Below are 13876 nucleotides of genomic sequence, written 5' to 3' on the forward strand. Positions count from 1 at the left end.
CACCATGTTGAGCTACGCGATACTTCGTTCTGTAACGTTTTATTTCAACTTTTAATGCATTTTGCACAATGTCGTCATGTGTGTTTTGCACAGGACACATACCGCCGTTATGTTTTCTTCGGGATTCCGCCACTCGTGCATGAAATATTTGCAACTGACCATCTGGTGACTCCCTCGTGACTGGCACATTTTCTAACATACACGTACGCACACGTATTTATAATCTCGGTGTAATTTCGTGTATTGCTTGTTAACGAGCTACAGAACGTGAAAAAAATCATTTAAATCATTGAATCCCGACTGCCCTTTCGACGAAATCACGATTTTTCTTTTTCCACTTGATATATTAATCTGGAAAGGGTGACATTGGTCTTTATGCTGAGCATTTTAGGTTGAGTAGTTCTCAATTGAGCTTTGTGAAACCAGCGACGCAAGTAAAAAGTCATCTAGTCCATAAAAATTCGAAAAACTTTGTCAATTTGTTAAAAATCATCGATGCATAACGATGCTTCTAAAACGTTTGAAAATTGCATCCATGTCCTTTCAATGCTGCAGCATAATATCACAATAATATGGTTACAAACTTTTCAAGCGAAACTAAAAGTACTTCTGATGTATTTGAGCCCGCGAACGAAAAGCGCTCGGCCCTGTGAACATCAGCATTCAAAAAATAATGAAAAATCCTGTATTTTGTTGGTTCGAAGAATTCCCCTTATTTTTTCGCTCCCAAGCATTCCACCCTACTGTCGATATTTCATGTTGAAGTTTTTGAATGACACACAATTTTCGAAATTATTCTTACAGCCGAATACGATCACATATACAGACCGATACACCAGTTTCGACGGTTGTTTGTCGCTTTTTAAGCTCGTACAAAGCACGTTAAAGAATACTCGATGAGCCGGGTCTCGTCTCGAAGATACACACGGATAATACTTGAGTAGTGTCGAACGTACACGTTTATGGTGCAAGCATGCATCTACCGGTGGTGGGATAACACGAGAGGTTTGTTTGAAAGCCACAAAGCTCGTATAGTTGATACGTTTGATCTGGTCTGTGGCCATAGGTGGTTGGTTGCGCCACTTGTGAAGCGTGGATATATTCAACCTCTCTCTCTCTCTCTCTCGCTCTCTTTCGTATTTTCTCCATATTTCTGAGAGAGAACCTCAATCGCCAATCGATGTAGTAGCTCTTGCACAAAACGGCTTCCCGCAAGCTTTTCTCACTTTCAATATCGATACGCGAGACAAAGCACGTGCGAATCAGGGGAGAGTGAAAATGAAAGAATAACAAAAAAAGAGTGACGAGAACTCGATGATTGTTCACTATACCGATGTATTGAGCTTATGGAAAAGGGAATGAAACAGAACGGCTTCTAACAACAAGCCAACACTGAACAGAATCGATAGCAAAATTGAAAACCACCATTTTTCGGAGATAATACAATATGTGAAAAACTCAAAAAACGTGAATTGTCTACGTTTGGGCGGTATAATTCAAGAATATAAGAAAATCCGAGGGAAAATCCTCATCATTCTCTCCATTTAGTGTGGAGCCGCGGTATAGCGTCACGTATTTCATACATGTACACAATCTTCTCTTTCAAAACTGCATGACCGCGTACAAGTTTTGATGTAAATAGGCTTTCAGCAACCATTGCCTCACAAATATGATTTTACGGTTGCTATAAAATGTTTATGTCACGAAACTTTTGTCCACAATTTCATTTGGAAGTTATTATTAGTTAGTTCCGATAAATTTTGATATTATTATTGGTGTTAATGGCTGGTCTAAAATGCAAAAGCATATCAGCAAAGTGGCACAGGCAATTTTCGGCTGCAGATAAAAAAAAAAAATTAACGAGCACGTCCGCCAATTTCCTATACAAGAATAACTGGCGTTCATATTTCTTCATGGTAGTCTTTATTTCGCGAAGAAAAGATTTCTCGAGAGTTCCAAAAAGAACAGTTTGCGATGAGAAAAATGGCAGTAGAATTTGAAAAAACTCTTCCACTTTGTTTGCTCCCAGACCCTGCTGAGACCGTTTTTTTTTCTACATTTTCTTGCTTTTTACTATGTTCTTTCAGATCTCCTACTTTTTTGTTCCCGAGGACACTTCGTGAAGTTGCAATAGTCCGTTTGCATATATGTATACACTATACATACTCTGCCCGTATTTCCTGAGTGCTCTCGGTTTTGGCCTTTCAATATCTACCTTGTTCGCTTCTCCCCTATTCCACTGGTCCCTTTTTACTTTCATTGCATTCGATTTTATGTAATATACAAAGATATTCTATCACAACTGACGGATGTGGCCTTTCTTACGACCTTCAATAACCTCCACGAAATGCTTCTAGACGCTCCGAATAACACTAGAAAGTACAGGACAATTCACAAAAGAGTAAAAACCAAACAGAAGTGTTTCGTGTTTAATTTTTTATCGTTCCGGCGTAATTTTTTGCAAGTTTTTGACGAGCCCATCCGATCATTCGGTTCCTACTTCACTTTTTCTTAAAAACTTATAAACCACCAGATTTTCAAAATTCACAACGTCGAGAGCCGCTTTTTTTTAATATGGTTCACGGTATATCATGAGCCGAGGACCATTGGAAACCGTGAAAAACCGACTCGATACTGGTGACACTATTTTTGTTGAGATTCGATCGAACAACGCTATCAGGAACTCAGGGATATTCGGGAGTAGACAATGACGAAGTTTTAAGTGTCTACAACGGCTACGTGTCCGTCATGAAAGCTACATTCGTAACGGAATTTCGAATCGTCCATCTTTGAAGCACTGTTAGTAGCAAAGTTCACAAATATCAATATAAAATAACTGTCAAACTTATTTAAGCCAAAATAGAGGCAATTGAATATTCCATCGAATAATCAGGCCGACGTAAATGATCTAGTGACAATACCTTAACGTATTTTGATTTGTTTTTCTTACGTCAAGAACGCAAAATGGAAGAATCCCGAGAGCAATTTATCACTAAATGATGAAGGAAGACAAATGACAGGAAAATATTCATAAAACATAATTATCGAGATTGTGGATATTGAAGAACCAGTTTACCCGAGACACTGCTTATTTTACACGTGGCTGGAAGGAATCTGGACGAACATCGAGATAGGCCAAGGCGGTAGGTCAGATAACTGACTTGCCGAATGGACACTTGTGCCCAGACTAACAAGACGCATGCCTCAGTAGCACGTGTCGATTTTCGGCTTCCTCCTGACATTTCGTGGGCAGAAAATTCGTGACTTCTCGCTGATCTCACGCGATAGGGCTAAGCCACGCTCCAGATGGGTTAATGGAGAATCGTTCGCCTAATGCGTTCTTCGTTATACTTTGGAATTTTGTGCGAGTCGAGAAATAATTAATTCTTCGTACGTTTCACAATAGAATCGGCACGTGTTCAGATTCTGCTGCCTTTGGGTGATCGTGACTGCGGATTTTGTTCTTCCGAAAATTGGGCTGATTTTTCTGAGAAGTCAACGGAGAAGTTGCTTCCTTCGTGATTAGATGACCTCCATTCAGGTGCCAGAGAACTATCAAATTTCTTCATAGGCCATGTTCGACCCTCCGGAAATATACCCTGAAAATTTCAGCGATCCGTTAGTTATTTTTTCATCGTTGAAATTAACGATTTTAGAAAAAGTTTTTTACAAAAATCACGTGTGTTTTTATTGCTGTATATTCCACATATTATTTCTCATAACGCATCATTTTCATCGAAACTCAAAAGTCAATTTCTATATCGAAAAATATCCTTCCATGTTACGTGGTTCAGCAACAATGGCTGGTTTGCGCGATCAAGGTTGCGCCAAATTCTAAACCTCGAAGAAGTGCGAAAACGATTTCTCAGTGCATTCTGAACTTAATTCAAACAAAAATGTTTCCAGCGATTCTCATTTTACTGAGATGAATAATTTTAGCTTACGAATAAATATAAATGAAGCCTCATATTCTCTAGAAGTTTAGTTGTGCCGATTGTCAAACAGAAGTAGAAAATAAAAGGGTTATTCAGGAAAACCGACGAATCCTCCTTTGAATTCAAGATGGCGGTCCCCGCGCACACAGAACCTTTGCTGCTGTTCCTAATTCCGACTCCAAGTGACTTTTCAACCCAAACGATAAAAACTCGAAAATAAAATGATCGGATTCCGCAGTGTCAGAATTTTTTATACATGGCGATTGGGCCAAGAACCCGGTTCATTTAGGTCAGTAACGATTCGTGTGGATTTCGGGAACAAAGTGTCACGTCAAATGGATGGTGTATGTGCTCGTATGTGTGCTGTAGGGATATACATGAAGGACATTTTTGCTGTGTCCAGCTATCACGTTCGCCTTCGAGGACAAAGTTTCGTCGTCCCCTCTGGGCTACAAAACCATTTCTACTGTCGCTCCTGTTCGTGAAACTCTAAAGTCGTACGGCAAATGTTCCCTGGGATTGGTCTTTCTCCTCGCCTCCGCCCTTCTCTCTCCCTTGCTCTTTTTCCAACGGATATTCGCTATGCTTTTGCTCTGTGGAAACTCAGACCTCACGGTTGACCATTCGTCTCGACGTGGCACGTTATGGTTCTCCCTATAGACGGCTCGACAATCAGAGTCTCACACGTTTATTATGAAACCTCGGCACAATGGATCTCGCGCCATTAATCCTTAGAAAAAATACATGACACGCTTTTTTCATCTGGAAATGTTTGTCGAACGGACAGTCCAAACATGTTGCCGAAAATTAGGTGCCTATACAATCAAGATGCTTTTGCTATTAACCGGAAAAAAATCTACGATAAAAAATATATTTGAGATCGAGTGATCCAAGGTATATGGCGACACCTGAAAAGTAAATTCGTACTATAAAGTAGAGACGAGAATAAATCTTCAGAAGCGGAGGCATTCCATTGCGTGGCTCTTCACGTATCATATACGTGGACTGGGGAATAACCCCAAAAGTAGTCTCTCCCCATGACGAGTAACGATTGCCTGAAAATAAACACGTAGACAAACACATGTACTACATGCCTTAATACGTAGATACGTGAATCTGTAACTCGACATGAATACTTATATATGGCTGGTCTGTATATTTTATACGAATATGAATCAGACAGCAAGACAATTTTCAAATAACCGTCTGTGCAAAAGATCGCGCACTGAATCTCAATGACTTTGACCGGTAAGTTTGTTCCGAAGCCTTAAAGCTTCGAGACAGGGTCAAAGAGAATGGGAAAGAGAGAGATAAAGGTAAAAATTGGAGGACAGCAAAGCGAGAATAATATGAAGCGTAGACACACATTTTCCACACTCGGTCTCTTTAAAAGGAGGTTTCTTCCAAATGCCCCCGCGGGGTAGTCACGTCGAGAGCGACTTAATCCCAAAACAGAGCCCGGATCATCCGGCATGTTGCATTCTCGCGTGGATCCACACCATGCTTTCCGTACACCCCTCTTTGGCATAGAGCCAATTCCGAAGCTGGGAGACGGACGAATCCGGAGGGATGAAACTCTGGACGGGCTATGAGCATCGAAACATATACAGAAGCCGAAAGTACGCCAACTACCTGCTGAATAACCCCGGCATAATATACTTCCACTTTTCCCTGTGCACGAATGAATTCGCCAAATTCATACGCACGTAAAGACTCGGATGAATACACTTTGGACGCTTCGGCTATTTCTCATCTCGCCGAAATGGAGCATGTCGATCGATACGTTTGTGCTGATTATAGAAACACCAGCATTCCAAGAGCCTTTCGATAGTTCGCAGTCACACGAATTGTGCTGTTTCCGTTCCATATATTTATTCACATGCATCAAGTCCAAAACATGAGGTTATTGGACCAGTGGTTCTATATACTTTTGGTCGCTCGGAGTGGCCGGCGTCGAGTTTACAACGATGTGCAACTCGTATGTTTTGAAAATTGCGTTAGCATTGTTGGCCAGCACTTGTGCAACCCAAACTCAACGAATCTTCCTCGTCTCTTCCGCTCGCTCCTTCCCAATGTTTCTTTCTTTCGATCCTACGCGCTCGGACTCTCTGTTCCTTTTTCCCTGTTTCTCCAATAGGGTATTTTCATTCGTTGGGCATTTGGGACCGTAACGATAATACAAACTAACGACACATTGTTTCCTTTGTGCAAACAGTTCTCTACGTTCAAGCACTTTCAACCCAGGCGTTTCCAGTTGTAACGTATCAAATCACGCAGTGTTCCTGTACATGAGGAACGTACTAATTTTACGATCAAAATAAGTAATGAACTTTTTTTTTCACTGAAATATAATAACAGTAATGATGACACGATAAATATTGATAAATATTGGCTCCTGAAACGTTTACAATATTTTTGTCACTTTTTAGCATCATAAAATTTGTTTTGCCGGAAATTTTCACGATATACGAAAATGCAGACGATCAATAGAACTTCAATTGGAATACGAGATGGTTTCGTTCAAAACAATCAAACGGTACAAAGGAATAAAAAAGAATAAAGTTCTACTGGTGATCAAGCAAGCGGAGAAGTTTCCCTCTCAACAAGCTTGTGATATCGAGTCGAGAAATCAATGCAAAAGAAATATCGTTTGATTCACGTATGCGATACTCGGTTCAGAGAAAATAATCAAAGGATTCTATCTCGTTTTTTTTCGGAGCTTTGACGAGGTTCTAGATGTTACCCATCTAAAACGGTATCAGTATATATACAGCCTCGTGGTGGAGTGAATCAAAGTGAGCTCTTTCACTTTGCTCTTCCACTTTACGAACGAAGGTAAGTGGTACTTTTGGTATCCCTCGAAAAAGTCTAAGGGGGCGAGAAAGACAGAGGAGAGAGAGAGAGAGAGAGAGAGATAGGGAGGGAGGGATGGAAGGAAAACATCACAAGTGCAGTACGTAAAGTAGAGAATATCTGCAAATGGAGGAAAATTTGTAGCATCTCTCTAGCAGGAATCTTTTAGCTGGAATCATTTACTTGCCAGATGTTGAGACTGTTATAATGCAACATTCTTGTTTGCATGGTTGTGGAAAAGAGGAAACATGTACGCGTGTGTGGAAATTCAAGGAGATGCTGAACCATGAGATTCAAAGGGGAAATAGTGGGATCACATTTTTTTATTTTATTTTCCATTCAGCTCGTATCTGCATCTTAAGTGCGCGGAAGATTTTCATTATTCACGGTCAAATATAGGAATTTATGCTGACTTCACCGTCACCCAACGCCTCTTTCTAATGCAGCAATATAATTAATCACTCCCGGCCATTTCACTGATCTTTTTCAAGGAGAAGCGAGCCAGTCTGACTGAGCGTCGATCTTCACTACTTGCCGGTGCAGTTACGCCTTTTTCGATGGGTCCGGCGAGACCTCAGTAGAAAGCCCTAAATTTTTTTTCCTCCCACCGTTCCGACACTTTTTGTAACGACAACCGCAACTTTTTATGACACTAATCTTCCTTCCAGCGATAAAAAATTTTCCGCTCAGTTTAACCTCTTTTTTTATTCGACTCCTCGCAGTTCTGAAGTAATTTATTTCTGCTCTCATTTTTTTTCTCAACCATGAAAGTTTCGAAAATTTATTAATGTTTTCACATACCTGACGATGAGCAGTAATAAATTTTTTTATCGTTCAGTTTAGCATTCCAGACCCTCCAAAATTATAGTTCATTACAAAAAATGTAATAACCCGCTGTGACTATAAATTGTTTGCGGCAAAGAAGATCGTCATGTATGAATTATTTGATATGCATACCGATTTTTGTTTGTTTCAGGAAGTACGAATATCATGGGAAAGTTTACACAGAGTGTGAGAAGAATCGTGCAAGATGTCAAAGACGAGGGTACCGCGAGTAAGTGCAGAAAATATATTATTATAGCATGAACGCTAGATATAAAGACATTGGCAACGAGCCAAGGTACTCTGTTAGCTCTCGTATGCTGTACGTTGAGAGCATTAAGGTGAAATCGTGTAAACTCCTTGGAGGATAATCGTTTGGTCGAGTCTCTTCGAAGCATGTTTCACATAAATGGAAAAACGACAACTGAGACACTTTATAAAAAGTTATCGTTTTGTTTCAGATCATAGAGCACATCTATATTAACGAAAAGTTCTTTCCATCCTCTTTGTAGCTGCTTGTAACACTTCGTTCATTTTTCAGAGTGAATGAAGAATGAGTGAAATTAGATGGAACATATTTTCAATCATCACTCGTAAAAATGGACAATTCTATTTTTCAAATCAATTGAAAATTATACTGATACTACAATACCATCCAATGCGATACGACCATAGGAATTGGGAATATTCGATTTCATTTGACGTACTAGAACATTCTATAATTACGTAAAATCGCGAATCTACATAATTAACTTTCAAAAAAGGCATATACTAATGAAAGTTGGAGATTTAAAAATGAAATGAGTGAAATATGAAATATTTGCGCTTCAAAATTATGGCTATCCTAAAGAATAATTGGGAGATAAACACGTATACACACTGAGAAAAGAAATTTGGTTGAAACACTTGAAAAATGTTCAATTTAAATAAAACATTTAGTCCCATACGCACGAAATAATATTTGTTAAATTTCCCAAAATATTTAGATAATGATTCAAATAGACAGCGATTTGGGTTAACAAAATCAAGGATTTTGTGACGATATTTGGGTTACACCAGCGTCATATTTTGTTGCTACGCAAATAATTTTATATTAAATCCCCGTAGACTGTGTTGTGATAAGAAAACCTTCAACTGAATTAACAAAATTCAGGGTTTATGCTCTACTATTTGAGGAGGAGAATCGAAAGATTGGAAGTGTTATAGGCGTACTGGTGATGCTTCGCTGGCACGAAAGCGCCCCATCCGTAGCCTTCTTGGCTGATTTCTGCCACACCAGAAATCGTACTAGGCAATGCCGTTACGATGTATCCATTAGGATGAAAAAAAATATATATTTATTCCAACAAAAATTTTGTTTGGTACTTACAAAAAAAATAGCTATTCTGAACAAAACCATTGACAAATTAATGAAATTTTTATCCATGCTAGAAAATTCATATGGACTAATTATCTGTTTAATTTTTCAGCGCGTTTAGTTAATGCATCCGAAAACTAGGAATACATACAAAAAGGTTTTTCGTACCAACAATTTAAATAAACAAAATCAATTATTTGATCGGGTAGAAATTTAGTTGGTTAGTTAAGAAATAGGCAAATCCATTCAACTGAATTATACATAAAATATACTGAACTTTATTTCGAGGTAGACATTTGTATAGACAATTAATTTGGTTCGTCATCGATAAGATATTGTTAAGCTACATGAAGAAAAAATCCATCAAAATTAGTTATTATTTTCTAGAAATCATGTTGGATAAAGTAATAATGCATTTAAATGATTTTTCAGTTATATTGAACTGATCAGATTCGATTTACAAAATATTTATTATTCTCAACAAAGCCGCTTAGATACTTCAGTGCTTGATTTTCAAATCAATATATGATAAACGTGTATGTGAATTGAGTAGAAATAAACAAATGTTCCGAGCTCTTCGAATAAAAGATTTGCTTCCATTCGTTTAGTTAATTCATATAAATAAAAATTTAGTGATTAAGAAAATGAATTATTCCTTATTTATCGCAAGCGAATGTTAGATCAGGCAACAAAAATACCAACTAAAGACATTTAGTCGTTGCAACGATTTTTTTCTCGATTTTTTTTCTCAGTGCGAGAATGAAATTTTATGATGATGTCATGCAACGAAATTTTAGGATGACTGATCATTTCTCACTATTTATTTTCATCGCAGCATCCGAATATATCGCGCATTGGAACAGATTTATAGAAAATTCAATACCGAAGAGCATACTGCTATCGGAATTTGTGACACAGAGAATTTCTGTGTTATGCTCAAAATGAGTGAGGATCGTGGCAAGGATAAAGGACTTTGTAACTAATAGGGATTACATTTCTATTTTGATTGTCGCGAGGTGCATTTATCGCCAGACCTCGAAACAACGGTATAATACACACAAATCGGATTGGATAAATGTTCACAGACATTTTGCTCTAATACAGAGAATCTCATATGAATTCGATGAGAGGTGAAGTACGAAGCGTGTACCATGGAATTAATTTCAATCGCTATCTCTCGTAGTTCTCTCATTATAAAAAATATCATTTTGTCGAGTATTTGAAATACAACTATTTGAATTTTTTCGTATTTTCATGTTGTTCACGAAAAGATATAAAAATCTCGAATTGAAGAAAAATACGTTTTTACGACTGTTGAACGAAATTTTTCACAGGACAACATTAAAGTAACCGATAGGAAATTTTTTTCGCAAGAACTTGGCACAGAACGTTCTATTCCATTTTTGTGAATATTCGACCCGGGGAGAGATCATTTGCCTCGTCCATGACTTTTATCTTTTTGATATGCGGATCATGCGATTTATTTTAATTGTAGTGAAAGGTGAAAGTTTCGTTGCTACCATCCGAGCTTCGTCCGAAATATAGATTTTGTGGCCGTTCAGTTTCATGAATAAATGGCCGGGCATCAATGCTTCCCATACCGTTCGCATGGTCGATTGCGGATTAATACGCATTAACTGTTTATACGATACCAAGAGTATGGTTTTCGAAGGCAGACATTGATAATGGCCGCGGTTAATGGGCCGGGTGGAATTTTAACGAGAAAGCATCTTTACGGAATAGATAAAAATCGAAGATAGAACTTGGGTAATATCGAGGTTTCCGTGGTGGGCGATCACGCTCATAGAAAATTACATTATTCTGTGCACGCCTGGAGGATCTGCCGTTGCATTACGAAATTACAGAGCAACACATTAGGGGATTAAGGGGGATGAAACACGCATGCATATCCTCGTGCTGTGCATAAGCAAAATTGCATGTATTGCAGCTTGTATATTTTCTATTGCCTCAGGGGACTACTAATTGTAAGGAGAATCCATTGTTTAATCAAATACAATCGATTGAATTAGAGCTTCGTCTGTAATGCCACACCCAATTTTACGTGATTAACAATTTAGGTTATCTCGTGCAAAGAATTGATTTTTTCATTGCCACCTGCTATTGAAGTGAGCCTTGCATATTTTCGTATGTTTTACTCATATGTGAAGTTTGAGCGTGTATGTGTTGTTACGTTGTATCTCTTTGCCAACTTGTTTATTGTCCAGTTCAGTTGTCTACGAGTTCAACTACGAGAAGCTATGCTCACGAATAAATAACTCTTTCATTACTCGTGTGTCTCATTTCTCGTGTTTTTTCTTAGAATAATACATAACTAACTGCAAAATTATCCAACACCTGCACTTTATGAATGGAGATTTATTTCAGACGAAAGATTTTTCAATACCACGTATGAAACCACCGGCATAAAACGTAATTTTTTTATTTGAGCTGAGGAGCAAAACAGCTGGAAAATTTATAGTACTAGTTGTGACAGGAAGTATGAAATAAAAAGTTTGTATTTGGAAGCATTCAAAAGGATTAGCTTTTCACCTGTCTCAAGGTATTTTCACCCTTTAATGTTCTGTACTTCTGATCGCGTGTTCACTGCATCGACAAATTATTCATATTATTAATCTTGAAGAACTCGATTCATTACCGTGATTTTCGTAATGGAGCGATGGAAAACAAATATGGATGTCTGGTCTTCGTACGATGTTAATATACATGTATATACGAGTGAATATCTAATAAATTGCTTCAATCACGAACGTGCACAGGTGGCCAGACGAAGGAAGAGGTGATAGAGACGAATGAGCGGCTGAGGGCAGTCAGAATACGATTGGACGGAAGTTACGATACGGCAAAACGGGCCCTCGTCGAACTCATGTGCAAATACACCGATAGTAAACAAGTGCGAAATGTTTTTCAACGTTACAACTTGCTGAAAGTCATGATAAAGGTAAAACGAATAGCACCAATAATTTTCAGCGTGTACCAGTCTAAGGAACGTTGAAAGTTCAATCGAACAACGTCGAATTATTTCTTTCTACATTTTCATATTTTTTTTAGAGCGTAACCTGAAAAAATGTTGATTATTGCATGCGTCACTCTCAAATCTGAAATTTTTATTCCGAGCAGTCTCTTTTGAAGTAAAACTATATAAAGTTTACCCAATTCGAGTTAATTAAAATATAACCTGATTGGAACCGCAATTTTTTTGTTACCTCGCGAGTTTGAGGTAAATATATTGATAGACGGAAACATGAAAAATGGAGAAGAGCAATGAAAATATTGTCTCGTAATAATCTGGTAAACCTCATCGTTGGGTCGAGTTAGAAAAGTACTTTGGCAACGAGTCCCAGCTCCGACCACTTGTTAACCAGAAAGCTATTCCTCCCTCTCTCTCTCTCTCTCCCTTGGTTTCCTTCTCCGTGGTTCCACACCCCCCTATTACTGTGTCATCCTGTTTCTCTCTGGCCATCTCAGTTGGAGACGTGTTGAAATAATTCGAGATCTGCCTTGTCCGATGGGACAATCGAATCGACACGTTAACGTCGATATATCGAATTTCAATTTTGTCTTCTCCATCCACCCGTGACACACAGGACGTGATCAAATTGGAGACTCAATATTGGACTCTGGTTGATATACCACGCCAGGAAAAACAGGAAACAGTACCGGCGTTCGTATTGCGAGCTTGTACGATAATGGAGAAGACGCACAAAAGCGGCGAGGGAGTAAAAACATCAGCGAGACTTGCAGAGGAGGCCGAGAACAAAAGAGAACGCATTGAACGGCTGGAGGGTGAGTGTGACGCGGAGTGAAGAGCTCTGTCAGTTGACACTTTTGATTAATCACTCGACACATTTCCAAATCTTTTTCTTTCGTCGTATATTTTCTTTTTTTTTATTTCTTATGGAAAAAATGTTTTCAAGTAAAAAAAAATAACGCAGGCACTTATCAAGTTCAATCCATTCAACGTTTCCGTTCAACCTGTACGCTAATGGATTCTCGTAATAGCACCCTCTATTCTTCTCGTCAAGTTGAAGGGAAGATTGTGGCTTAAGCCAACTCAAGCAAAGGCCAGCAGAGAAAAAACCTGAGGAAATTATTTCGTTTCATTCTCTCTTCATCTCCAAAGGAAATAGTTGCAAGGAGGGTTATGTAAGAAAAAAAGTTTGAGTGGAATCTTATCGATTCTTCTCGAGTTCGTGTATAGAGGAAAATAAGCGAATGAAATCCACTCTTGAAGTAAAAAGAAATTTACATCCGGAGATATAAAAATATTCATCTGACTAATAAGTATAGCAAGATCTGACAAATACAGGTGGCAATATAGAGAGGAGCTGTTCAGTTTCTCAACAAAGGAAGCAGAAAATTGAAGTGACAGTCACGCGATATCGATGTTTTTTTTATTGGTTACAAACCTTAGATTTTAAGAGGATGGATCAGTCGGTATATCGCAACCGTGAGTGCGAGAGAGATAGCTGCAAATTTCGAAATCGAAATTCTTCGACACAGTTTGACCGATTAAAAACAGGCTCTGTCAGTCGATTTTTGCCATCCTTTTGCGTAGGCTGACAGAGCCTTTTTTCAATCGGTCAAACCGTGTCAGAGAATTTCAATTTCAAAAATTCCAAGTGAGGTTAGTCGACTGATCCATACTCTTAAGGTGATGGATCAGTCGGTATATCGCAACCGTGAGTGCGAGAGAGATAGCTGCAAATTTCGAAAACGAAATTCTTTGACACAGTTTAACTGATTAAAAAAAGGCTCTGTCAGTCGATTTTTGCCATCGTTCTGCGTAGGCTGACAGAGCCTTTTTTTAATCGGTCAAACTGCGTCAGAGAATTTCGATTTCGAAAATTCCAAGTGAGGTTAGTTGACTGATCCATACTCTTAATACCTC

At 38.5% G+C, this 13876-nt stretch overlaps 1 protein-coding gene across 1 annotated transcript; it reads left to right on the forward strand.

Moving 5' to 3' along the window:
- The first annotated feature begins 5170 nt into the window (after positions 1-5170).
- Positions 5171-13070, forward strand: LOC122410911 (uncharacterized). The gene is made up of 5 exons (XM_043419418.1): positions 5171-5183; positions 7765-7842; positions 11745-11926; positions 12573-12771; positions 12988-13070. The coding sequence occupies exons 1-5, from the start codon at positions 5171-5173 to the stop codon at positions 13068-13070; spliced, it is 555 nt and encodes a 184-aa protein (XP_043275353.1).
- The last annotated feature ends 806 nt before the right edge of the window (positions 13071-13876 follow it).

The sequence above is a fragment of the Venturia canescens genome, chromosome 1 (genome assembly GCF_019457755.1).
Source record: "Venturia canescens isolate UGA chromosome 1, ASM1945775v1, whole genome shotgun sequence".
NCBI lineage: Eukaryota > Metazoa > Arthropoda > Insecta > Hymenoptera > Ichneumonidae > Venturia > Venturia canescens.

Excerpts from the sequence above, each read along its gene's own strand:
- LOC122410911 (XM_043419418.1), top strand. Across the intron at positions 7,843-11,744 it reads CAAAGACGAGGGTACCGCGA|GTGGCCAGACGAAGGAAGAG; the intron begins GTAAGTGCAGAA and ends GAACGTGCACAG. Across the intron at positions 11,927-12,572 it reads TGCTGAAAGTCATGATAAAG|GACGTGATCAAATTGGAGAC; the intron begins GTAAAACGAATA and ends CGTGACACACAG.